The sequence below is a fragment of the Zalophus californianus genome, chromosome 5 (genome assembly GCF_009762305.2).
Source record: "Zalophus californianus isolate mZalCal1 chromosome 5, mZalCal1.pri.v2, whole genome shotgun sequence".
Lineage (NCBI taxonomy): Eukaryota > Metazoa > Chordata > Mammalia > Carnivora > Otariidae > Zalophus > Zalophus californianus.
In genome coordinates, this window is record NC_045599.1 from 60641877 (window position 1) to 60668735 (window position 26859).

A 26859-nucleotide genomic window follows, 5' to 3' on the forward strand; every position below is an offset into this window, starting at 1 on the left:
AATCTACACCTAACCTCAGAGACAACTTAAAACTCACTAGAGAGGACTGCACTTTGTTTTACTGGCAAATAAGGTTACTGTCTGCCCTGCCCCTCCCATAGAACACAGGGTCTGAAGGAGTTTGTACCTGTCCCGAGAGAAACGAGGCCAGTGAAGAATCACTCGTGAACGCAGAGATGCTAGGCTTTCTCTAACAAGAGGACGGAACACCTCAACAGGCAAAACTTTCTATTCGGATCACTTACCAGATGGAAGACATGTTTAGAGCCTAAGCGCACCCCAAATCAGCTGCCTTTGTGACTATGTGGACTTGGAATACAGCGACGATGTATTATGACAAATTCAGCTGTGTGCTTGACTGTCTTCCATAAATAGTTTTTTTAGACCCAGTAAAACTAGAGTTTGACTGTGAAATCTTTTTTCCGTACTATACATTACGTCATACAATTAAGATATACTTATAGTACAGGGTTAGTCATGTGCTCACTCATTCACATCTATGTCCAAGTATTGTTCTAGATTAAGGGGATACAAGCAGTGAATAAAATGGGTTTAAAAAATCCATGCTGACAAGAAGCTAACTTTCTAGTGAACGGCTCTACACACAGAACCATGTGTGTTCTACTTTATGGATATTTCAAGCATTTTCATGGTTAATTTTGACTCTTCATGATTTTTGCCTTAGGTGGGACATGAGAATCTAATATCCCCCAAAAGACTGGACTCTACCACACCTCTAACTTCAAGTTTCTGAGGCCCTAGTTCCTAATCCTCGTACTGAGGACCAGGACATTTAGGTTTCTGGCCCAGCATCTTTCCCGTTTTACCATTTATTGGACTTGGAATGGGGAGTCCTCAGCAGCAGGGGAACCAAGGTACCCACACACTCATTTTTCCCTCCCCACTTTTTCTTGATCACCAAAATGCTTCATTTGGCTACATAAAAAGAATACAAATTATTTTTATCTGTGAATAATTTACCATTTATTTCAAAAGGCCATGCAGACTAAGACAGATGTAGTGTTAAACGTGTCACACTAAATTTATTGCTGCAATAGTCTTGTCTCATCGACCTAGCATGTGGTTGACACATCCCAATTATCTACAACTTAAGCAAAGACTCTGGTGCCTTCAACATAACTTTTAAGCCACTGAAGTTCTCCCCCCAGGGAGGAGGGATTGACTGCATATGACATGCATAGGGCCACTGATGATCGAACACAAGAATCAAAAACTCATAGACTGTGGATCATATCCCGCTAGCTTCTGTTTATGAAAATAAAGTTTTATTGGAACACGGCCACACTTATTTGTTGGCACATTGTTTTGGTTGTTTTTGCCTTACAACGGCAGAGTCTGAGTAGTTGCTAGAGACAACACACCCCCAGACCAGAGAATGTTTTCTAGCTGGCTCTCTACAGGAAAAGTTCACCAGCCTACACTACCAGGAACAACAGCTGGGGAGTAGTGTACAACTGGCGAATATAAATTAACATCTCAAAGGCAAATGACAAGTGGGGTAACTTACTCTACAGATCAAAAGCCACAGAGGAGCAGAGAGGTCCATTTGGACTGTCTTCTGAGTGTCCCAGGACTCTGCCCTGCCTTCTCACCTCCATGGAGACTCTTTCTCTCCTCTAGAGCGCTGCTGTCCCAAAATGGAACTTGTGCTTTAAATGAATCCAATTGTACATCTCTCGTATGCCATTTTTAGAGCCGTAAATTAAGTATTTTAATTTATCTGCAGGGTGGTGGAGGAGAAGGGCGAGGACATGCCTGGGAGTCCCAGTCCTCTCTGCGGGCCAGAAGCCCTCAAAAGCTCTAACAGAAAAAAGTCCTCACATCTGTTGTGCAAACACACCCTGTACAACCAAAAATAAAACCCACTCTGATGAAAGCCGGCATTTCAAAAGATAATTTTAGACTTATTTTAAGACTGTAGAAACAGTCATCACTGAAATTTAAAAACCCCACCCCTAAAATGCCTGACCCCCTAGTGATTAAGCTCAAGGCTGCTTTAGAGGGCTACACACTCCATTCCCTCACAAACCTCCTCCCTCCCCTCAGCTCCCCTGTCTCCAGACAAGGACACAGAGAAAACATTCCTGAGTGCTAATGTGACCCTGAAAGTCAACAGAAATGATGGCTAAGCTGACAGCACTGTCTCCGAGTCACTAATGGTGTTCACACACTTGTAGCTCTTCAAACACGCCCACGTGCATATGTGCAGTCCAGCATCAAGGGGCTCCTTCTGCATACAATTACCAAACCGTTCTCTTCTTCCCCTACGTGGGGTCTGGTTCTCCAAGGACAACTGTGTTACTACTTACATCCCCTGCACCTCGCCCAGGGCACTGAGGTAGGAAAGAACAAAAGACAGGAGGGAGGAAGGAATTATTGGACTTAAAAGACTTCTTCAAGCACAAACTGGATTACAGTTTAACCAAGTAACATGATCACCCTTTGAAATTCTGAAGAGCATCAAGACTCAACTATTCACAATATTTATGTTTCCTGCTCCCAGCGTTTTGAGGCTACTGACTCTTAGTTCTTTCTGTGTCGTGCCATTTGTCTGCTCCCTCGGGCCTGTTTCTATAATGACAGAACTGTTCATTTCCAACTGTAAGCTCTTGTCTGTTCTATTTATCTGCAGAGGAGGGCTCCAAGGTCCCAACAGCAGACAGTCGATGAAGAGATGCTTTTGGAAGATGACAGAAAAGGGGGTTCATTCTCCCCGTCCCACAGTCAGATCCATCCTGAAAGAGAGATCCTCTTTAACACCTGATGCCCCCCCCCCAAAAGTTTCTAGGTAATGGATCCTCCAGTCCAAAGACAATGACTGTTGTTTCTTGTTCTCTGGCTCCTGGCAAGCTCATTATTCCTGGACAAGGATCAAACTTCTCTACCCTTGGTTCAGATTCAAAAAAGACTCTCAGCAGGGTATCCATTAGTTCAAATCGCTGCTTGTAGTACAGAACTATTTCCCACCATCATTTTCCCGGAACTCACTTGTGAGCAGGAGGGTGAGGCCCAAGCAAGGGGAGGGGTGAGGGATGGGAGGGTTGCAGGGACTCTTTGTTTTCTCCCACGTGGTGTTAGGTCTGGATGGAATTTAGACCAAAGCTAAGGTTGTTTGGAAACATGTGCCCCCAAAGTCACTCCCACTTGGAGGGGAGGAGACCCAGAGTATTAAGAGGCAGAACCTCACTGCCAGCACCCCACAGGAAAATTCTCATTAGGCCACAGTGAAAATATTCCCGCGGTGTCCTATCAAGAACTTGAGGTTTGAGGGCCCAAACCCATCTTTAACCTCAGAAACATACTCATTGATACACTCGACACAAACAAGGTACAACAGTACAATGAACTCAGCTGCTGTTCAGAAAGAGAACTTCTAGAAAGCATTCTACCCCAGCTAGATTAAAAAAACAACAACATAAACTCCAGAATCAAAGAACTGATCAGGTCAGCAATTTTTTTTCTTTCTTTTTTTTGCTAATTTGACACTGGTTCTAACACAAAAACATAATAAAATGCCAGCTAAGAATGGGAAATCTACTACTCTATAGAGCTTTAATGCTCCAGAATGACACCTGATACTAGGTCTTAGGTACACAGTTTTCTTAACATTCAGCTGGTAAACATCAAAATCAAAACAAGAGCCAGACTTTCTAGCTTCAGCATGAAAGCCTGTCATTCTAGGCTGGGACAGAAAGTGGAATATTTTTTCATTGCTGATATTTGTTTACTTTTTAAAATATAATGACACCAAACACAACCCGAAGGCAGTTTGTGTTTTAGATGCAAAGCCACCAAATAAACAAAGACTAGATTTGTGGTTCCTCCTATTTTCTGAGTCAGACCAACCGTCATCCCTAGAGCCCAGCTTCTGGTCCTCACCACAGGAAAGCAGCAGGTGGGGAAGATAAGCTAAGAAAGCTGCCACAGGCCCGAGGCAGTGCTAGTTCCAGAAGGAATACTTCCTCACCACTGGCTCCAGAAGAAAGATGAGCATTCGGGAGGAAGACTAAGTTTGCTAAGGCCTTCCCTGTTACACTTCTGCAAATACCCGAGGGACAACCAAACCCAGGGGGTGCAGTCAGGGACAGCACCGGCCAGGCAGCCAGGACGCCAGCCCTCCTGGGGCTCTAGTCTCAGCTCCACCTGGGGTCACAGCCTTGGACGAGCCACGGCCCAGAGCCCCACCCTCTCACCTGTCAAATGAGGGGTCTCGTTAGGATTCTGACTTAAGATTCTCCCACTTTTAAAATATCTAACCTTTGGGGCATCTAGCGGGCTTGGGCCAGCTTGATTTTGATCATAGGGTGGTGGGTTCAAGGCCCACACTGGGTGTAGAGATACGTAAAAATAACATTTTGGGGGATGCCTGGGTGGCTTAGTCAGTTAAGTGGCCGACTCTGGATTTTTGGCTCAGGTGATGATATCGTGGGATCCAGACCCACGTCAGGCTCTGCGCTCAGCACGGAGTCTGCTTGTCCCTCTCCCTCTGCTTTCCCCTCCCCCCAACACTTTCTCTCTCCTATGCTCTCTCTCTCAAATAAATATTTAAAAAATAATAATCTTGGGGAAAAAAACAAAAATCCTTCTAACCTTCTATTTAAATCATACTCTAAAAGAGGTACTTATTTTCTCTGCATAACCCTTAACACCATATGATATTTGCTGTCTCTTCACAGGGCAGAACACATCATAACACAGTATCTGTTTTCCATTTCTTATCTGTTTAACTAGATACTTTAACTAGAAACTTTGTTTTTACTTTTTTTTTTAATCCCCTGAGACTAGCACAGAAAAAGCTTTTCCCACAAACAATACTGACTCTAATGCCTTCACATTCCTCTTAACACTGCAGGTTAAAACTAAAAAGTAAGGTAGCTCATCTACCAAACTCCAGACCCTCAAACATATTGGATCAAACCTCTGTCAATACCAGGAACCACCAAAGTGTTGTTAATTTGTCAATGAACTGACTAATTGTTCAGGAAATAACAAAACTGGAATGAGACATCAAGGAGCCTGGTGGGGGTAAATCAAAACTGACCGGAATGCACAGTGGAAACCTAATCAATACTTTTATGACCTGTCTGGGGAAAGTGTGTGGTCAAGCACTGGATCTAGAAAAAAAGAGAGGGAAGGCATTTGACAGGGTACCAAGCACTGTCCCAAGAAAAGCATGCCGTGGGGCACCTGGGTGGCTCAGTCAGTTGGGCATCTGCCTTGGGCTCAGATTATGATCCCAGGGTCCAAGGATCAAGCCCCGCATCGGGCTCCCTACTCATGAGGGGAGTCTGCTTCTCCCTCTGCCTGCCACTCCTGCTCTCTGGCTCTCTCTCTCTAGAGCTCTCTCTCTCTCTCAAATAAATATTTAAAAAAGAAAAGAAAAGAAAGGAAAAGAAAAGCATGCCCTGATTAGCAGATATACGTACTGAAATAACCAAAGCTAGAAATGAATGAGCTGCCCCAGGGAAAAAAGGGAAGGGAATGAGAAGGGTCAGAGGGCAGTGTTTCAGGCTCAGGCAAGGCGGGGATGAACACTTTTTCTGGGTGATGGGGATACTACAAGATTTGGGTGTGGCCTTGGCACCAGACGGGCTACAAATAATTCTTTAACTATTTCACTTTCATCTACTTCCACATAATCTTACACTAATGCTGGCAATATACATGAATTTCCCTCTACCGTATCTCCTTCTCCTTTCGCCTCCTGAGGAAGACAATAATGAACAGTGAAAATGACTGAGAAATACAGATATAAAAAATGTACATATCACACCTCTAGGGAATGTGTTGGGAGAGATGGGATTTTTTTAATAAACAGAGAAAAATTCTTTAGGCCTATCTTGTTACCTTTGTTCAAAGGGTCTAAATCCAGTTAGCAGCCTTAACATTCATCTCCTTTCCCGCATCCTGACAAATTTTGGACTTCACAATAAATGTAGAAATTGTGATTGATTACAGTATGTACTGAAGATTTTTAGAGTGGGGGGGTGGTAGGGCGCCGGGGTGGCTCAGTCAGTTGAGCGTCTGACTCTTGATTTCAGCTCCAGTCATGATCTCAGGGTCCTGAGACTGAGTGCCTCCCCTGACCAACCCCGCCCCCCACTTCCCTGTCGGGAGCTCAGCAGGGAGTCTGCTCAAAACTCTCTCCCTCCCTCTCCCTCTGCCCCTCCCCAGCCCTCTCAAAATAAATAAATCTTTAAATAAATAAATAAAAGTGGGGGTGGGGTGGGGGGGTGATGAATGTTACTTGAGGAAGGAGAGGCCTGGTTTAGATCCAATTCAGTGTCCTACCTCCACCCCACATTAGCCCTAAAACTGAGTGGTCCATTGAGTCCAGTGGACCAAAGTGATCAAGACAATTTCAATTTCTAAACAGTTACTTGGATAAAAATGCCTGATTCCAGTGAGCAAGAGGGTAGACTACTTACAGCAGAGAAGGGCTTCTTGGATCTGGGCCTGGGGCTATGGGCGTAGATTTGCACAGACTACTCTAGCACATTCCACTCAGCAACTTCTCCAGAGCTCAGGGTAGGTGGGGTAAGAGAAGCTTCGTGTCCATTTTCATATTGATAGCTTTGTCAGACATTTGTGAACTCAAAGAGTTTAAGCTACTTCAGGAGTGGCAAATCCACATGCCTTTCTTCGGGGGCAAGAAGTAATGTGTGAGACACAGTGTAAGTAAACTAGTGATGGGGCCTCTGAGGAACCACGGCATGCTCACCCCTCCTAAAGGAGCCAAGTTTAAAATTTTAAACTAATGATAATAAAAACCACTGTCCAAACAAGAGCCTGTAGGCCAATGCACGAGTCCTGGGCTCACCTGCAATCTCTGGGTATGGCATGGGCTGACGCCTGGAGGGAGGCATTCTAACATCAGGCTGGCTGACTTGCAGCAAGTCCCAGAAGAGAATGGAATGTAAGGACTGCTTTTAAGACATTGAAGAGGGGCCGCCTGGGTGGCTCAGTCGGTTAAGCATCGGCCTTCGGCTCAGGTCATGATCCTAGGGTCCTGGGATGGAGCCCCACGTTGGGCTCCCTGCTCAGCGGGGAACCTGCTTCTCCCTCTCCCTCTGCCCCTCCCCCCAGTTTGCTGCTCTCTCTATCTCAAACGAATAGATAAAATCTTAAAAAAAAAAAAAAAGACACTGCAGCCAGGAGACCTGCTCCAGTCCACATCCTATAGACCTTGCCCACGGGTCCTTAAAAAGCCACCCTGCCCTGCAGCGTTATCGCCCTGTGCTGAAAATAACCACAAAGCTCTTTTCATCCAGGGCAAGAACCACCAATGCAAAAACTGGGTTTTTGCATTCTCACTTAAAGGAAAATGGACCTAAACCCACGAGAAAAGACTGTATAAGGTAAAACATGTTTCCAAAAGAAACCAAGTAAGATTACAAACAAAGCAGAATGTTTTCTAAAGCAAATGAACAGACACACCTGGCTGACTCAGAAGAGGATGTGCTCTTGAACTCAGGGTCATGAGTTTGAGCCCCATGTTGGGCACAGAGTTTACTTTAGTTAATTAATTAACAAATAAAAAATGAAGGAACAAAAAAGGTTGCTATCAAAAACAAAGATCTTAATAGCCTCTCCTCTCAATACCAAGAATAATTCTTCAAAATTTAAGCTTGGGGCGCCTCGGTGGCGCAGTTGGTTAAGCATCTGACTGCAGCTCAGGTCATGATCCCAGGGTTCCCTGCTCAGCGGGGAGCCTGCTTCTTCCTCTGCCTGTCACTCCCCCTGCTTGTGTGCCCTCTCTGTCAAATAAATAAATAAAATCTTTGAAAAAACTTTAAGTTTAGAGCAAACATATAACAACACAAAAACCAGCACTCTACAATGTGAAACATGTGTTTGGGTTCCGAAGAAAATAAAGAGCGAAGATTGAGCCAGTTCAGGCATTAATCTACCACCCATCTCAATGAATGAAAGCAGCCTGGGGACAATGTGGGACGCGAGTGAAAAAAATGGATCTAATACGGTTCAGGTTAGGCCCATTTAAGGCTCTTCCTACGCTGGCCTGGCACCTGAGCTCACAGGGAGGAAGGCCTGAGGGCCACATAAATCACCTGTCCTGCCCTCTCCAAAGCAGCTTGGGTTTTAGAGGCCCCTCCTCCACAGGAAACAAGGAGAACCTTTCCCTTTCTCCTCCGTCTTAAAAAGCCAGGCAGATTCCAAGGGGACCAAAACCTCAAAGTGTCATCATTTGCTTCCAAGTAGAGAAGTTACATCTTGACTTAGTGGTGCAGGTCAGGAGGCTTAACTCTCTCTCGTCCTACATTCTGAAATGGATTTTTAATCCCCTAGAATCAACTATCTCAGACTGATGAGGGAGCAGAAGGCAAGCTGAGGACAAAGCACAAGCGGACACCCCACAAACCAGCCCCTCCCCCCTGGTGGGATGGTGTGACATTCCTCAGTCACTCCAGGCTGCCCTAAAGCTAAGCGAAGGGAAAAACGAACAGTTAACTGACAGAGATCACAGTCCTGCAGGACAGGAATCTCCATCAGTTTACAAACGTCTTAGTGATTTACAAGGAAATAGCATTCTAACCAATAGCCTAACTTTCAGAAGCCCATAGACTCAATTTCCTGGAGCCCTAACAGCACCCTCTCCCCCACAGTGATATGGGAAAAGTAAATAAAATAAAATTGCCATGTAACCTGCAGCCCACTGACAACTTGAGGCAGGCTGAGTATAATGTTCCTCCAGGACACTCCCAACTGTCTTAATACCTTACTAGGAGGAAAAACAACCTTAACTTGACACTAACCAGGCCTCCAGCATCCCCGAGAGTCTTCTTTCGCATATGAAAGTCCTTTTGAAGACTTCCCTTTGTCCTTACCTCCCCCAACTCCAAGTATATAATCAGCCACCCCTCACAACCCCAGGGCAGCAGCTCTTTCTGCCCACGGGTCCTGTCCCCTGTGCTTTAATAAAATCACCTTTTTGTGGGGCACCTGGGTGGCTCGTCATTAAGCGTCTGCCTTCGGCTCAGGTCATGATCCCAGGGTCCTGGGATCGAGCCCCGCATCGGGCTCCCTGCTTGGCAGGGAACCTGCTTTTCCCTCTCCCTCTACTGTTCCCCCTGCTTGTGCTCTCTCGCTCTCTCTATCAAATAAATAAATAAAATCTTTTAAAAAAAATTTAAAAAATGAATTTTAAAAAAATAAAAAAATAGGGCGCCTGGGTGGCTCAGTTGGTTAAGCGACTGCCTTCGGCTCAGGTCATGATCCTGGAGTCCCGGGATCGAGTCCCACATCGGGCTTCCTGCTCAGCGGGGAGTCTGCTTCTCCCTCTGACCCTCTTCCCTCTCGTGCTTTCTATCTCTCATTCTCTCTCTCAAATGAATAAATAAAATCTTTAAAAAATAATAAATAAAATAAAATCACCTTTTTGCATCAAAGATGTCTCAAGAATTCTTTCTCAGCCTTCAGCTCAGGACTTCACCCAACATTCCAAAACCACACCTAAACTATACCTGCTTGGGGAGCCTAGGTGGCTCAGTAGGTTACGCCTCCAACTCTTGACGGGCTCTGGTCATGATCTTGGGGTCATGAGATCGAGCCCAAGCATTAGGCTCTGCGCTCAGTGGGCAGTCTGCTGGGGATATTTTTCTCTCCCTCTCCTCTCTCTCTCAAATAAATAAATCCTATTTTTTTAAAGATTTTATTTATTTATTTATCTGAGAGAGAAAGACACAGCGTGAGAGGGAACACAAGCAGGGGGAGTGGGAGAGGGAGAAGCAGGCTTCCCGCTGAGCAGGGAGCCCGATGAGGGGCTCGATCCCAGGACCCCGGGATCACGACCTGAGCCGAAGGCAGACGCTTAACGACTGAGCCACCCAGGCGCCCCAATAAATAAATCTTAAAAAAAAAAAAAGACTATACCTGCTTTGAATTACAGGATTAATGACATGAATGACCTTCAGTAAAAAGGCTCCTACATTTTAGGAGGGGAAAGCTGCCCCAGGAGAAGACAGAAATCCGCCCTGCATCATCACCAGCACTGGTAGAGTTTGCTCTGAGCCAAAGTTCTTATGGGAAAGAAGAGTTTCCCTAGTGAAAGGAGGAAGGATGAAGTTTGGCTGGGCAGCTCCTTGCAGCTCCCTCCTGCTCAAATTTAAACTTGGGCCACATTTTGAAACCAAGGCCAAAAAAAAAAACACCAACTGAAAAGGAGGGCTGCCCTCGTGTTCTGAACCCACGCACCAAAGGCCCGTGTGGCTCTGGAGAGAGTCCCATCCTCTGCACACAAAGGTGAGAATGCTGGGTAGGAGGCCATGACACTCCCATCCGGGCAGTTACAAGCAAAGCATACACGCTCTCTCCTCTTCCCAGCACATCCTCAAACATTTCCACAGTCCCAACAAAGTGGGGGCGAGGACTGCCTCAGAAGCCCAGTGGGTGTCCCCACAAGGTGACCTTTCAACACCCGCCCTCAAGCATTGCCTGAGGATGAGGTCAGCCTCCATTCTATAGGCTGCAAACAAGCTGACTTTGTGACCAGCTGGCCGCCCTCTATGAGGCCCTAAAAATGGAAAAGGACTGGTTTTCCCCACAGAGACCTCATTCCCTATGCATAAAGGCCAGCCAAACCATTTTTAAATAAGTACATTCAAGAGACAGGCATAGAAACACTTAGAAGAGCCAATGTGAGGAGTCAGGGTTGCCCCTACCCCCCACCCTGCTCTGACCCCAAATCACACTGTACACACACACACACCACTGCTGGGCTCACCTCCCTAAATATCTGTCTGTTTCTATAAGGACACGTTCCTACTCAAGAATCGATAATGGCTTCCAACTGGCCACCAAACCATGGTCAAATGCCTAACCTTGGCACTAAAATCCCTGCAAGGCCATTTTACCTACCCATGTCTCATCTCTTTGCCCTCCTGTCCACCTACACAGCCTAGGCACGAAGAACACATTCAGCCTGGGTTCAAATCCCAACTGTACCACTTAGAGCTGGAGCCCTCGGGCAAGGTACTGAAATGATTCAATGCCTCAGCACCTCTGTTCAGCTGAGTGCAGTAGTGAGGAACCAAGAGGATTCAGGTAAAATGCTCAGAATAAAACCTGGCACCTGGTATCACCCAATACATATTAGCAATTAAAATAATTATTATTATCCAAGTCACTTCCATGGAGCCTCCCTTAGTGATACCACTCAACACTCAACATCTTCTGTTTCTTAAACGTTCTACAAAGACCTGGAAATCATAGACACTGGCTGAAGTTATAAAGGAGTGTTTCATGGGGGCAGGTTACTTGGACAGCCATCAAATGTTGAAATTATTTTTATTATTAAAGTCATATCCTAAAATGTATACCTGTGGCTCCCAAAGGAACCCCGCCCTCGAGTAACCATGTTTCAGATGGGTTCACCACTGTATGTTTGTAGAGTCTCGGGTTTTGCTTCTTGGATCCAAAGCTTAATTCTATGAGACTGAAAATTTCTGAAGGGCCAGAATTGCAGCAGAGACATCTGATACCCGCTCAGAGTTCCTGCCACAACCACAGTGGACCCTCAAACCAACGCCTACTGCATTTTGATAGAGAACACGAAGTTACCTGAAAAACAAAGGTGATAAATGGGAGATCAAATGCCCTTTCAGTATTTCTCCTCTCAAACTTCCTGCATACAAACATACAAGATCCAACCACAGTATGACGAAGAGAATTGGTGCTAACTACCACCAACGTACAGCAAAGCCTGGTGTGGCCTAACAAGGCAGCCTTAGCTCTGGGTCTCCCTGCCCTCAAATTTCCAAAGCACTTCATGCCTCCCCTCATACGGCACTTACTAATTTCTACCTTGTTTATGCCTCAGAAGACTTTACACCCTGTTTTCTGCAGGAGAAGCCCCATCTCTCACAAGTTTGAATGCCCCAGAGCCCCCGCTGCAGTGCCTTACTGAGGAGAGAGCCAACGTTTAAAGCAGTCAGCAGGGAATCGCAATTTCACAAGCTTCCACAGTGGCTCCACTATATTCCAGGCCATACAGCCACAGTGATCAAAGCATTACCCAACAGAACTCTTCAAAGGACCTAATGGATAAGAATGTATCAAGTGCTTTTAAGGAAATGGTTGTTTGGAAGCACTTGAGAGGGTATTTAAGATAGTCTGTATGATCAGCCTAAGGTTGCGGAGAACAGACTCTTGCTTGGGAGTTGCTCCTGGTGATGTCACCTCCAATGTAGAGGGGGACCACTGGAGCGCTCCCCCTGGCCTCCTCCCCATCCTCATTCTGCTGGGCCCCAGGAAAACAGGGTTGGATAGCCAGGCTTTCCTCGGACCAGAGCTGCAACACGCCTGCCGCTCTTCCTAGTAAACTGTGTACCTCTGTAGGAGAAGTCTGGTCCAGCCCAGTGAGACTGGTAATGGGTGGGGTCCCCCCGTGAAAAAGCCTAACTCGTTTTGGGGTTCAGTAGTAGGAAGCCCACTTCTCTGCAGATCCAAGCCACACTGTCTCACATCAGCTTTACGAGGGATTAAGGTGATGCCTGGCATCTATCTGCTGACCCTGTAGTCTCTTTTTGTCAATTTGTTTAGAACCTAGGAAATGTTATTTATTGGGCTCCCTCAAAACCCCCAACATGTCCCCATCATCTGGCTGATTAAAAGGCCTTCCATGGGGAAAGTCCACAGAAAGGTCCTATGTGTCTTCATCAGCATCACATCACCAGGCCCGCCGCAGCATGATACACTGCCCAAGAAATGGCCAGAAATCTATCCGGCAACCCTGGAGACACCCAACCCACAAACAATACATGAGCAAAGTAAAAATCGCCCTAGAGCCCACTCCCCATTATCTGTGGGATTTTCTAAGCTTTATCATGCTTCCCACGTAGGCCAAGATGAGTTTTCAACAGCTGCCACTTGAGACCCTGGCGGCCATCCTGACGACAAGGGAAAAGTACGAAGTCGACAAGGAAAGACCGTACACCCGAGGAGGGACAGCTATAAACAAGGCTACGGCCAAACACACACCACACCCGAAGCGTCGGATCGTATTTGTACTACTGCTAAAGTGCAAGCCGCTGAGCGGCTCCCCCGCTTGGCAGGAAAGCACCGAAAAGGTTTCCGGAAGGTTCAGAGAACACGAGTAGACCCCAAACCACACCAGGGTGGCTGGGCCCCACCGCCTGCATTGAAAGCTTCCCACACGCCCTCCTCAACCGTCAGAAACAGGAGGGGCTGGACAGAGGCCGACTTACACGCTCTTTCATCTCGTTAGCCACGGTCCTGGACATCATGACGCAGCAGAGCAGGACGACGAGGATGAAGTAGAGCGCGTACATGAAGCGCGTGCTCCGGGACTGTCGGATCTTGGGGCAGCAGCCGCAGCACAGGGAGCAGCCGGCAGAGCCGCAGCAGCAGGCCAGCTAGGGAGCGGACACAAAACAGCCTCTCAGAGCCACGGCCTGACAGACCCCCGGACGCCAGCCCTCTGCAGGTCCACCGTCCAGGCCACCGCTGCCCGGAGCCAGCCTGCCCACGGGACGCGCGGGAACAGCGCAGCGTGGGAACAAGGCTCTCACCGTGGAGGGTCTGATGGTGTCTTTGGTGGAAGGCAGGCATGTGGCTCGGGAGATGCCCAGTCATTACACTCAACACTCACGGTTCCCCTTGAAGCCCTGTCGTCAGTGCTCCGAGGGAAAACGAAGATTTCGGAGATCACTAAGGAGTAAGAGAAGAAGCCAAGAACGAGAAAAGGGACAAAGTGGGGTGGGAAGAACGTGGGGGGGAAAAAAAAAACAAGAAGCTGGGCCCAAGAAAGGGACTTGCCAAAAACCCGTGAGGCAAAGAATGAACTGTATAAACTCCCCGGGATGGTTGGATGGGAAAGGCTATGTGGGCGGGTAGGAAGCCTCCTTTGCAGGCAATAATGGGAGTGTAACTTGAAGCTCCAAAGGCACAGGTGCCCCTTACGCAGCTCCATGCCCCTAATGGTAAGCTTTTAGGCTAACGAGCAGGCCCGGGTGCCGAGAAGCACAGAGATCCTGCTGTACCCCTGGCAACACGCACCTTTTATGTGGGGAAATGGATTTTTTTTCCCCTACCTCTGATGGGGCTTCATTGGTCAATGCAACTAGACATAATCCAGGAATATTAAATAAAACAGGGATTAAATTTTCAAGTTTGAGACTGGTGTTAATTTTTTTTCTTTTTAAAGACTCTTTTTTTAGACCACTCTGAGGTTTACAATAAAATTAAGACACAGAGATTTGCCATATACCCCTCCTCCCGCACATGCAAAGCCTCCCCCATTAGCAATACCACTCACCAAAATGGTACGTTTTTTTACCAAGGATGAACCTACGCTTGCATTTCATCATCATCACCCAAAGTCTACGGGTTACCTAAGGGTTCACTCTTGGTGTTGTATGTCCAGTTGGTTTGGATAAACGTATAATGACTCATAACCATCATTATAACATCATACACAGTATTTTCACTGCGCTAAAAAGAAACTCGATCTTTAGGAAAGCATAGGGCGATGGGGGCAGTGTTGTTTTAAAAGTTCAGGCTCGGGTGCCTGGGTGGCTCAGTTGGTTAAGCGACTGCCTTCGGCTCAGGTCACGATCCTGGAGTCCCAGGATGGAGTCCCGCATCGGGCTCCCTGCTGAGCAGGGAGTCTGCTTCTCCCTCTGACCCTCCCCCCTCTCATGCTCTCTCTATCTCATTCTCTCTCTCAAATAAATAAATTAATTAAATATTTTTTAAAAAATAAAAAATAAAAGTTCAGGCTCTAGGGGTGCCTCGGTGGCTCAGTCGGTTAAGCCTCTGCCTCTTAGTTTCGGCTCAGGTCATGGTCTCCATTCGTGAGATTGAGCCCAGCATTGGGCTCCATGCTTAGCACGGAGTCTGCTTGAGATTCTCTCTCCCTCTGCCTCTCTGGCCCCTTTCTCCCCCTCTCTCTCTAATAAATAAATAAATGTGGTGTTTTTTTTTAAAAAAAAAAGAAGGTTCAGGCTCAAAGTCAGCCTGCCAGAGTTTGGAACCTGGCTCCTCGGTCTACTAGCTGTGTACCGTGAGTACAAGGTATTTACCCTTTTAAGACTCAGTTTCCTCATTTATAAAACTGGGGTAGTAACAGTATTTATGCTTGTGCTATGGTCTCATAGGTGACTTGATCTAACACACCTGATGTCAGGAAGGGATTCTCTTAAGCAAACAGGGAATTTTACAAAAGAAATTACCATAACCTGCAAATAACAACTAAACCTTACAGATATTAACACTACAGTCAGGGCGCCTGGGTGGCTCAGTTGGTTGGGCATCTGCCTTCAGCTCAGGTCATGATCCCGGGGTCCCGGGACTGAGCTCCACATTGGGGTCCCGGGACTGAGCACCGCATCTGGTTCCCTGCTCAGGGAGGAGTCTGCTTTTCCCTCTGCCCCTCCCCCTGCTCAGGCTGTCTCTCGCATGCTCGCTCTCTCAGATAAATAGAAATTAAAAAAAAAAAAAAACTACAGTCAACATAAAGTCTAAAACCTAAAAATTCAATTTCTTGGTGATGATTTGGAAGGAAGTTCGTGGCGTCGCATGGTTTGAAAACAAGCATCGCTTCGAATGCCACACTGTAAACATCACTTACAATGAGAAGAGGTCACAGGTATACAGGCTGTAATCATAACCATGTTTTCACACCTTCCTTCATTTACTTCAGGAAACCGCCATTATAACACCACACAAAGCTTCAAGCTTATGCACTCCCTTGGTCTGTAGATGAACTAACCTACTTTCCTTGAGAACTGCAGACCACCTTTACACCTTAAGGAGTAAAGGACCAGACTTGCCCAGAGAAGTCCTGACCTCACTGGAACACAGCTGCTACTGATGCCAGCAAGTCTGTTCAGGATCACGTCTACGACTATCCACCTTGGCACCACCTTCTCCTGCAGGTAGCCCACCCCCAGCCTCCAATGTCCCGCACCTTCCTCTTTAAAACCCTCTGGCTTCAACTGGACAGGGAAGACGGTCTTTGGGACATTAGTCCACCATCTTCCCAGGCTGCCAGCTTCCTGAATAAAGCAGCCTTTCATTTCCCACCATCATTTGTCTCCCAAGTATTGATTTTTGAAGCAGCCGAGGCTGAGTTCAGAACTGGTTCTCTGCCCAGTAACACCATTCATTGTTTGAGTACTTTGCATACTATTTCGTCACTTCGCATGTTTGCTAATGCACTCTTTCCATCTTATGTTCAGTTTTCCAAACTGTCTTCCTCAAAAGACTCTTCTGGCCTCATAAGGGTAGGCGACTGCCTTGTAAGATAAGTCACTCTGCTTGGGCTGGGCTAACAGCTCACACAAGAGAGATCCCAACACTGCTGCATGTGTGTGGTTCTGATAGGTCACCTTCCTTTATAATTCACTCACATCCTCTATCCCTGACTTTGCTGACCTCTTTCCACCCTTAGGCCCAAATTTCCCCTCTCCCCCACCTTCTTTCCCGCTCTCTCCTTCGACTGACATAGCAATCTTTTCTCTTGGCCCTTGCCTTCCTCTTCCTCACCTCCCAAATTCTTTCCCAACTATCTCCTTTGTTGGCTGCTAACTTTTTTTAGTTCTGTGGTTTTAAATAACCAGTCTTACTGGTTTTCAAATTCATATGCAATAAAATATTTCTTCTATTTAGGAAAAGAAGTATTTTTAAAGCACTTAATGCTTCCCATGATAGAATGTTCCCATAGTACAATCAACATTCAAACTATCTCCAGATTTTATATTTTATTTTTATATTTATTCTTATAGTTATATTTACATTGTATTTTATTTATTTAAATTTATAAATGTATTTATTTGTGTATTTATATTACATATTTATATAAATTATTTTATAGATTATTCTTTGTTATTATTTAAAGGCAAGTAGTAACAGAAAATGTGAAAAGAAAATCATACTGCTTGCTTAGAATACTCCTATCATTAAAGTCATGTGTCATCGTATGGATTTAACTTTTCAAACTTTCCTTACTTTTCACTTTCACTCTTTAGAGTGCTATGGCATTTTTAAAATATACATGCACAGGGGCGCCTGGGTAGCCCAGTTGTTAAGCGTCTGCCTTCGGCTCAGGTCATGATCCCAGGGTCCTAGGATTGAGCCCCGCATCGGGCTCCCTGCTCCGTGGGAAGCCTGCTTCTCCCTCCCCTATTCCCCCTGCTTGTGTTCCCTCTCTCTGTCAAATAAATAAATAAAATTAAATATAGATATATATACACGCACACGTGTAAGTATGTGTATCTGTGTGTGTATATACAGGTGTGTGTGCACATATACCCACACCTAATATTAGAATCTAACAGCCATTCTCTACTAGCCTAAGAGTTACTCATCAAATCAAACTATGCCAATAACCAAGGATACAAGTGCACTATCTTAACCTAGACATTGACATATATACCAAGTGTATATTCAAAATGGCATTCTTAAAAGAAATGTTATACTAGCATCTAGAAAATCTCACAGTGCTGCTGACTTACCACTTCTTTTAGGAAGAGCATAATTTGGAATAAAATGGGTTCACATCCAGCCCCTGCCACTTACGGGTTTATTACTTTGAGCATGTCACCCACACTGATCTTCAAATTGGAAAAAATCAATTCCTGGCCATCCTAACTTCCAGCTCTGTCACAAGTCTTGTTACCTCTGGCTCCAGAGAGCCTAAACTTTTACTGAACAAATTAGGGTATAAAAAACCAAATAAATGAAGGACGGACAACATAAGAGTGAACCCTAGCGCAAACTATGGACTTTAGTTAATAATGATTTGTCAATGTAGATTCATTAATTGTAACAAGTGTACCACCCTGTGAGGGCTGTTGACAATGCAGAGGCTATGCATGTGTGGGGGCAGGAGATGGCTCTGTACCTTCCTCTCAGTTTTGCTGTGAACCTAAAACTGCTCTAAAATAATAGTCTACTTTAAAAATATAAAATAAAATAAATGAATAAAACAGCACCCATCAATGACTCAATAGAATAAATAATGATGAATAATGAATAATATATGATAAAGTCATAATAGCAAAACTCCTCAAACAAAATGGCTGGCAATCCCACTCCATAGGGCCAAGTTCACAAGTCATGTGATGCACTCTGAATCTCTCATACCAGCATTTTATTATGAAGAGCATCAAGGGCTTTAATTTGTAGATACTGCATACTTTCCTTTCCCACAAGAAATGATTATACACTCAAGAGAGACCCAAGAAATCTCTTTGGAGGATAATGCTTGCAGTTCTTCCGAAAGTTCATTCTGCTAATATGCTTGCAGAAGGGCACAGGGATTTTGTATAACATTGTTCATTATATGCATAAAAACAGTCTTTTTCTCCAGCTACATGGGGACTGGAAAAATAATGGGCTATGTATACAATAGGGTCTAGTTAAAAAAAGTAAGTCAGTTTGTAGACTGAATTGTGCCCTCTCTTCTCCCCTCCCCAACCCTGAAAATTCATATGTTCAAAGTCTCAAGCCCCACTACCTCAGAATGTGGCTATATTTGGAAACAGGGTTCTTAAAGAGGTAATTAAAGTTAAATAAGGTCATTGGAGTGGGTGCTAATCCAACATGACTAGTGTCCTTGTAAGAGGAGGTCAGGAGAGAGACACACACAGAAAGTAGACCATATGAAGACACAGGGAGAAGACTGCCATCCCGAAGCCAAAGAAAGGGGCCTCAAAAGAGACCAGCCTGCCAACTCCTTGATCTAGGAATTCCAGCCTCCAGCACTGTGAGAAATGAAATTTCTGTTGTTTAAACCACTCTGGCCATGGTACATTTTTATGACAGCGCCAGAAAGCACAGGCAGCATGCCCTGATATTTTATATGCATGCCCGGCGGTGGGGGGGAGTAGGGGGCGGGGGGCCGCTAACGTACATGTGCCTGCAGCGACCACTGATGCTGATTATCTGTAGAGTGGGTCTAGATATGGGAGGAAAACACGATGTTGACTTCTCACTGCACTCCTCTGCTTGGGTTTTTATCATGTTCAGGTGTCACTCTTACGATTAAAAAAAGAAAAGAAAATTGCCTAAGAAAAGTTAAGTTTGAAAATATTGATACAGAAGCATTTGCAAATATGGTGTTGACTTATATGATGTTTTTTCCTTTCTGAAGAACCTTCCCCTCCCCCAAACATAGCAAAAAAGAAAAGTCTTCAAAGAGCCCTTTATACCCTCTATGTAACTTCATTTAAAATAGCAATGGTATGAGGGCACCTGGCTGGCTCAGTTGGTGGAGAGTGCCACTCTAGATCTCAGGGTAAGTTCGAGCCCCATGTTGGGTGCAGAGATTGCTTAAAAATGAAATGTTTCTATCTTTTAGATTTTATTTATCTATCAGAGAGAGAGAGAGAGAGAGCACAAGCAGGGGGAGTGGCAGGCAGAGGGAGAAGCAGGCTCCCCTCAATGCGGGACTCAATCCCAGGACCCTGAGATCATGAACTGAGCCAAAGGGGGGATGCTTAACCGGCTGAGCCACCCAGGCATCCCAAAAATAAAAATCTTAAAAAAAAAAAAAATAGCAACAGTATGAATAGCAAAGGCTTTTGGAAACAGAAGGGGCTTTGTCCTGGCCAGGGCAGAATCAAAAAAATGAAAGGATAAGCCAGCTACTTGCTGCTACCTGGAGCTGGGCCTCCCTGCTTAGAGTAACTCTTCTTCTCCTATCTAAGGACACCACACATCCCCCCTCCACAACAAATAAACAACTATCAGTCTCCCCTCCCCTGCCCTGGCTTTGGGCACAGATAGTTCTTCCAAAGGACTGATCTCAGGCATGTGAGGACATGAGCTAGGGCTGGTTTTAACTAACCTCTGCCAAATTAAAAAGCATAATTCCTTTATTACTTAGAAGCCCCAGCTGGCAACTCCAATTAGAAATAGCAAAGAATCAGGAAGAGAGCCAAAGAGACGTCGCAGAATCTGTGCACACACATAGAACAGGTATCTTATTTATGACCGTCCCTCCCTCCCTCAAGTCTTATTTTCACGGTTACAACAGCCTTGCTTAAGCCCACAGCTGCTCGGAGGGAAAAACTGGTGGGAGTTCTCTGGCCCAAGAACCAGAAGACCTGGATTCTAGCTCTGAGTGGCTTTGCGTAAGTCATCTTTCCCCTCTGGGGCTTCATTTTCCTCACTTGAAAATTGAAGGAGCCTAGGCAGACAAGAGATAGTAGGTAAATAGGTTTCATCTCACATCACACAGCCCACCAGAGGTGCTGGCCTGGAATGCTGTCTGAGGTGCAACCTAAGGCTCAATGTCTCCCCAGAAAAAATAAGTACCACCTGCCAGAGGCATGCTGGCATTCATGCTACATTTTTGTCACCCCTGCAAGAAGTTATAAGATATCCCCACCATCCATAAATACTTAGATGTTCAAAAATGAACTGCAGGGGATGGATGCCTGGGTGGCTCAGTCGGTTAAGCGTCTGCCTCCGGCTCAGGTCATGATCCCAGGGTCCTGGGATCGAGCCCCTGTGTCGGGCTCCCTGCTCAGCTTCCTCTCCCTCTGCCTCTCCCTGCCACTAGTGCTCTATCTTCTCTCTCTCTCTCTCAAATAAATGAATAAAATCTTTTTTAAAAAAAGAAAGAAAGGAAAACGAACTGCAAGAGGCAAGCACACGGAGTTAACCCCAAAGCAAGAAAGAGAAAAACGAGTCCTAAAGAGAAGCAAGAACTAGGAACTGGAGCAGCTGAAAGCCCTTCAAACACCCCACAGGGAATGTGAGCATCACTTGCTTCCGGCTTCTGCTCTCGTGGTACAGCTCACACAGGGCACTGTGCTCACTCATCCACCGTGTTCCCTTCGTTCCACTTAGGAAGGCAAAGGAGGACACTTTAGCCACAAGAACATCCCAAAGAGGGTCACTATTATATTCTGACCTTCAGCACTTTAGTTCGGGGGCAGTAAATCCCTCAGCAAGGCAGAAAACATTCATTCAGAAGGACTTATTCCTCAAGAATTCTGGATAGCCACGTTGGCTTTAGTGTGTCTAAATTAAGTCCAAACTTCGAAAGGAAAGAAATCTCCAAATCTGACACCACCCTTCATGCAGTTGTTTCTCCCAACCTGGAAATATAGGAGCCCTAGCAGAGCAGAGGAAAGACATACAAGCCTTCTGTAACTACAAGAACTATAATACTGTGCCTTAATAATGGGTGGTGAGATAGGGCACTGGTAGTGAAGTTCCTCAAATACTGAAGCTGTTGAAGGTGTTAAAAGCAGAACCCAGGTTCCTGGGCATGCTGTGGGGTTTATATTATCAAAGAAACAGAAGCAAAACATTAAAGCACAAAAACTGGGTTCAAATTTTTTTATTCAACTAGTGTCTCTAACCTTTAACTATATTTAGATTTCCACATCTTTCAGTAATACACAATACTGTGCATGCGATGTCACAACCCGCTTTGCTTCGTCCTCCTTTGAGGTTTTAGGCTTACTTATGAGTCACCAGGGGTCCGCGGAGAGGTAATGAACAACTGATTCTACTCTGACAAGCAATATTTATTTAAACTCTAGAGCCCACAACCAACATTTTGCAGCTCATTGTGACCCAAGCTCAAAAACAGCTTCCCATCGAGCTGGCAGAGACCTTTTTATTACAAGAAGGCAGAGGTGACAGTAAATAGCAACGCTTGCCACCATGGTGTCACAGGCTGTCCTTTACTGGGAGCTATGCAAGGGAACGAGGAGACTCCAAAGTTGAGAGGGCAAGAACACAGAACTCCCTCTGCTCAGTAGAGAACTATCTCACCAAACAACAAACACAAGTGGCAGGTGGTCCCTAAGGCACAAAGCGATCCTGTGGTAGGAAACTCAACACGTATTATACACGTGTCAGTAAACTGCTTTGGGGCTTACAGGGGCTTTCTCCCATACAAAAGAAGAGAGGGCAGCTCATTACAGTGTATTTAATCCACAATATTAGCTGACAATAGCTAACATTTATTCATCCCTTAGTCTCCGCAAGACACAACTATTATTATTATTATTTTATCACCCCAAAGTTACAGAGCTGAGACAGAGGCTCAGAGACATTAGGCAACTTCTGGTCAGAAGGCTGATGAGTGGTAGAGCCAGAATTTCAATCTGGTTGGCTCTCTGCCATTCTGTCCCGCTTACTGCTGGCACAGAGAGGGTGAGAAGGGTTACCTGCTAAAGGGAAACTGGCTGCGTGGGAAGGAGGTGGTAGGAGAGGAAACACTTTTTCTTGCCGGCCCCTGGGTGTACAGTAAGCACCCAACAAATATCTGAAGAAGGCATCTCCTTCTCCGTGCCCCTTTCTCTCTCCCAGGCAATGTCTGGCCTCAGTGGATCTGGATGACCTCTATTAAATACAGCCCTGCCCCCAAGCAGCCCAACCACCCCAATCGCCAAGCTCCCTACATCACCATGAAGTCCTATCCCACATTAAAAGCCCTATTCCTAACCCTATGGAAATAACCAGGCATTCATTCACTCATTGTACTCTACACCTACTATGCATAGTGTTAATTCCCAGGAATACAGCAATAAAAACAAGAGACCTTTTTCTACCCTCACTAAGCAAGAACACAAAGCTATAAGTAAGAATGACCACCTACATGCTGTTTAGAAGAGAGAAAGGAAACCTGGATGTTCACTGAAAGACTAACCACCGAAATTATGGTAGGTTCACATCACTGAATACAAAGCACCCACCACAGTGATCATACAGATGATACAGAAAAATTTACTGCCATGGAAAAATAGCCACACTGTATTAACTGAAAATGGTTAACAACACTACAGTATAGAGTATGATAGCATTTGGGGTACCAATATAGTAAGACAGAGATCAGCAATAACAATAACAAAAAACAATCTGGAAGGATATACTAACTTGGCAACAGTAATTAATAAACGTGTAGGATTAGGAGTGACTATGTTTTTCTGTATTTTCTAAACTCTTTGCAACAAACACTTGGCTTCTAATTGGAAAAACATGACAAGTTTCTATCTTGGAACAAACAAAACAACGCTCCTATTCTATCTCACAGGTGGTAAGCATTCAAATATTTGTTAACTCAATCAACCAATGAGTAAATGAAATCTACTTTAGCTATGTGACTGGGAGAAAACGGGCCCGAGTGAACTATCACTGAAACTGAGGGATAAAACCAGAAAATTCCTACTGGACTACATCTTTAAAACTGGTTAAGATGGGAAATTTTCAATTTTTTTACAATAAAAAAATGAAAATTCCTTAACCTTTGTAATATTTTTTTAGTGTTTAATGGATAGAAATAAACCTCTACTTGGTAGAACTTGAAGCAAATAAAAATGAAATGAGAAAAATACATAGCCACCTAAAAGTTCAAGGCGTTGAAGAAGCTATACGTTTGTTCGCCTAACCCAGAAATGAGCTCTTATATTTCGCTCATCTAAAATTCTTAAGTTTTTCTCTTTTGAGTTCAGAGAACCCCTTAGAGCTCCAGGGTTTTCACAATCGTTCCCACAACCGTGGCAACCAGATCCTGGGCATTTGCCAGAAGGGAGTTTCTGACAGGTAGTTCCAGACTCAGGTTTCAACTCCCTCACGCTGGGTTCCGCCCTCACCACCAACTCCATGAAAAGCGCTGTCAAGGGTCAACGTCCTTCCTTAAATGGCACTGGGCACCCAGAGACTTTGGGACCGAATCTGAAACAGGCAGGCTGTGAACGCACACGAAGCCAGCACCAGCTTCTGGGTTACAGTGGGGCCCGAACAAAACTGTTCTCCTTGCTGAGACTCTCTTTCTCACCAGGTTAGAGTTATTTTCAGCACCCCACAAAAAAAAAAGTTGATCAAGTTCTCTGTCCTTAGGCAGCAGTTGGATTCTTTGAATCATTCCATCACATCCCCCTCAACTTCTATCTCTTCTAAAAAAATACCACACTTGATATATTTTATTTTAGTAGGGCGGGTGGAGAGAAGCTATTAGGTTTAAGGTTAAAAGGTTAACAGAAAACACACATTCCCGGAGGGCAGGTCAAACTCCGCGCTAGGACATTCAGGGTGCGGGAAACTTTGCTGGGCCAGGGGCGGGGGGGGGACTGGCCTGTGCACTGTTTGATATTTAGCAGTTGTCTTGGGCCTCTATCCACTAGATGCCAGGAGTACCCTTCCTGTCCCCCTCGCAAGTGGTAACAATCATAAATGTCTCCGACAACTGCCCCCCCATCTGTTGCGAATCACTGCTTTAGGGGGTAAGAGCAAGAGCTATGGGGGTCAGGCCATCTGAGTTCACATCCAGGCTTGAACACTGCCGGGTTGTGCGAGCTTGGGCCAATTTTTACCTCTCTAGGTATGAATGTCCTCATTCATAAAATGGGAATAAAAACATCTACTTCACAGGGTCGTTATGAGGACTGAATGAGACAGTTCAGATAAAGTTCTTAACATGGAGCCTGGCACAGGGTGCTCAGAGAACAAAAAGCCAGCTCTTCTCATCCTCGACACACCGTCAGTCCCCTAGATGCCCACTGTCCTTGGTCCTGCAGGTCATACGGAAAGAGGGAAGGATGGGGCGATGGGACCAAAAAAACACGCTGCTTGAAACAACTAAGCAAATCGGGAGGGGGGACAGGCCAAATAAGTCAGCCTCTGAGACCCGTGTCTCTATCTATAGTGCAATGGACTAACAGATACTCAAAACAAATACCTCATTTATAGCAATGTTTTCGTTTCCTGCTTTAACAGGGCTGATAAATGCATCTGTTGAAGGAAAATACTTTTAGAAATAAAAACTCCTGATATCTGAAACCCAGGAGGGCATTCTAATAACCTGGGAAAAAGCTCCTCCTTGTACACAGAAGAACTTCCCACCTGCCAAAAGCTAAAGCTATCTTTGTACTTTGTTGCCACTGAAGAACAAACAAGGCAGCAGAACATTCATTTGCACCCACTGAAGCCACAATTGCCTGCAGGAGAACCCGGCTAAGAAAGAAGAGTTTTGAGGGAGGGAAAAAAAAGGTGTAAGAACATGAAACCTTGAAATTCAAAATGGCAAAGTGTGGGATGGAAAGAAAAGGGCTCATTTTTTAAAAGTTTTAAATCTTCTCATCCAAATAACGGGGGGGGGGGGGGGGGATCCTGCTCGTTCTACTTATCAACAAGCAGTTAATGCAACACAAAACCCAAAATTTGCCTAATTGTGTCATGGGGGTTACGCTGCAATGGAAAAATCTGCCGAGCCCCTTTCAAGGGGTGCTTTCTGCCAGCCCAGGCCCCAAACCCTGCCAAGCCACGGAATGCTTCACAGGCTGACAATGGAGGCCACAGAGCCGACCGGATCCAAGTATGCTCTGGGAGAGCGGATAGAAATGAGCTTGTTTCACTGGCCCCCGGCAGCTGGAGCAGCGATGATCTCAGAGCTCAGGTGGGTCTGCAGTTTCCAGAGGTTGGCAGGGCACTCCCCTCCCCGTCGAATGGAAGTCTACGGGCAACTCCAATGTATAAAACATACCGGATGCACTATAATACTATAAATGTGCATACATGTTCATACAATCCACTTATCAAATGCTCACTAGTGACCAGGCAGTGTGCCAGGAGCAAGTAGTACAGTTCCTGCCCTCCTGAAGCTTGCATGCTAGTCGATTTTTTTATTTTATGTATGTATTTGAGAGAGAGTATGAGCAGGGGGGAGGGGAAGAGAGAAAGAGGGAGAAGCGGGTCCCCGCTGAGCAGGGAGCCCGATGCGGGGCTCAATCCCAGGACCCTGAGATCATGACCTGAGCAGAAGGCAGACGCTTAACCGATGAGCCACCCAGGCTCCCCCACATTCTAGCGGATCTACATGAAACTCAGCATCCCCCAAATTCTACCTAGCACTTAGGTTGAAAGCCCCTGATCCAGTTCAGTCCTCTCACGTTCCTGACATGAAATCTGTGGCCCAGAAATGGTAGGTGATGTGGCTCAGTGGACCAGGAAAAACATGCTGCTTGAAACAACTGAGCAAATCGGGAGGAGGACAGGCCAACTAAGTCAACATTTGGGTCCCGTGTCTCTGTATCCTATAGTGCAACGGACTAACAGGTACTCAAAGCAACTAGATGAAGTCACCATAAAAATAAAGGACGCTGCGGACCACGGTTAAGAAGGCAGTGTCTAAGTGTCTAGTGCATTTTGAAAGGTTTCCGTCACAACACAGTTAAAATGAAAGGCTGGCACATGATGAGGTAACCGTGAGGTGGTCACAAAAACTGAATGCTGCTCAACAGCCACAGGCAGGGCTGGTGAACACCCAGTCCCCCGAGGTTCCTCCCCACCCCTACCCCTCCGCGTTCTGAGAAGGCAGACAGCAGGAAAGTCCCTGACCACCCCTCCCCAGCCCCCAATACCACCCACAACCCATGTGCAGGGTCAAGTGCTGGCCAGCTTCCCTCCCCAGGCTGCAGAAAGGAGCCACTACTCAAGAGACACCCCTGACCCTCTGCCGGCTGGTAAGATGCCTCTCTCTGAAGGTTCATCCAACTCCGATGGCTCAGGGCAAGGAAAAACTTGAGCAGACCACCTACCTTAGGTTTTCCAACAGTCAGGATTTCACGGGATCCTATTCTTTAGGATTCACGAATAGCCCAACAGAGGGTAACATCTCGAACCTCTTTTCAAGTAAAGGAACACGTAAATTGGAGACAAAAATGTCAGACCTGGGGCCTCTGGTTTGGAAAACTCACGGCTGTACCTGGACAGCTCTAGCACTTGTAGGTGTGGGGGCAGGGAGAGACAAAAGGTTCACATTGGCTTGGACTCCCCGTTTCTCATGGGAAGACTCAACGTCCCCCCCAGTGGTCACCTCAACCCTCTAACTCCTGGAGG

General features: G+C 45.7%; 1 protein-coding gene across 3 annotated transcripts in view; it reads right to left on the reverse strand.

The window, feature by feature from the left end:
- SERINC5 (serine incorporator 5) overlaps positions 1-26859 on the reverse strand; it is a 99771-nt gene that overhangs the window by 41564 nt on the left and 31348 nt on the right. For 2 of the 3 annotated variants that reach the window (XM_027605390.2, XM_027605389.2), the window contains exon 2: positions 13245-13412. The exons of the other annotated variant lie outside the window; for it this stretch is intronic. In XM_027605390.2, coding sequence (XP_027461191.1) covers positions 13245-13412 — 168 coding nt within the window. The remainder of the gene's footprint in view (positions 1-13244; positions 13413-26859) is intronic. 3 annotated transcript variants of the gene reach the window in all.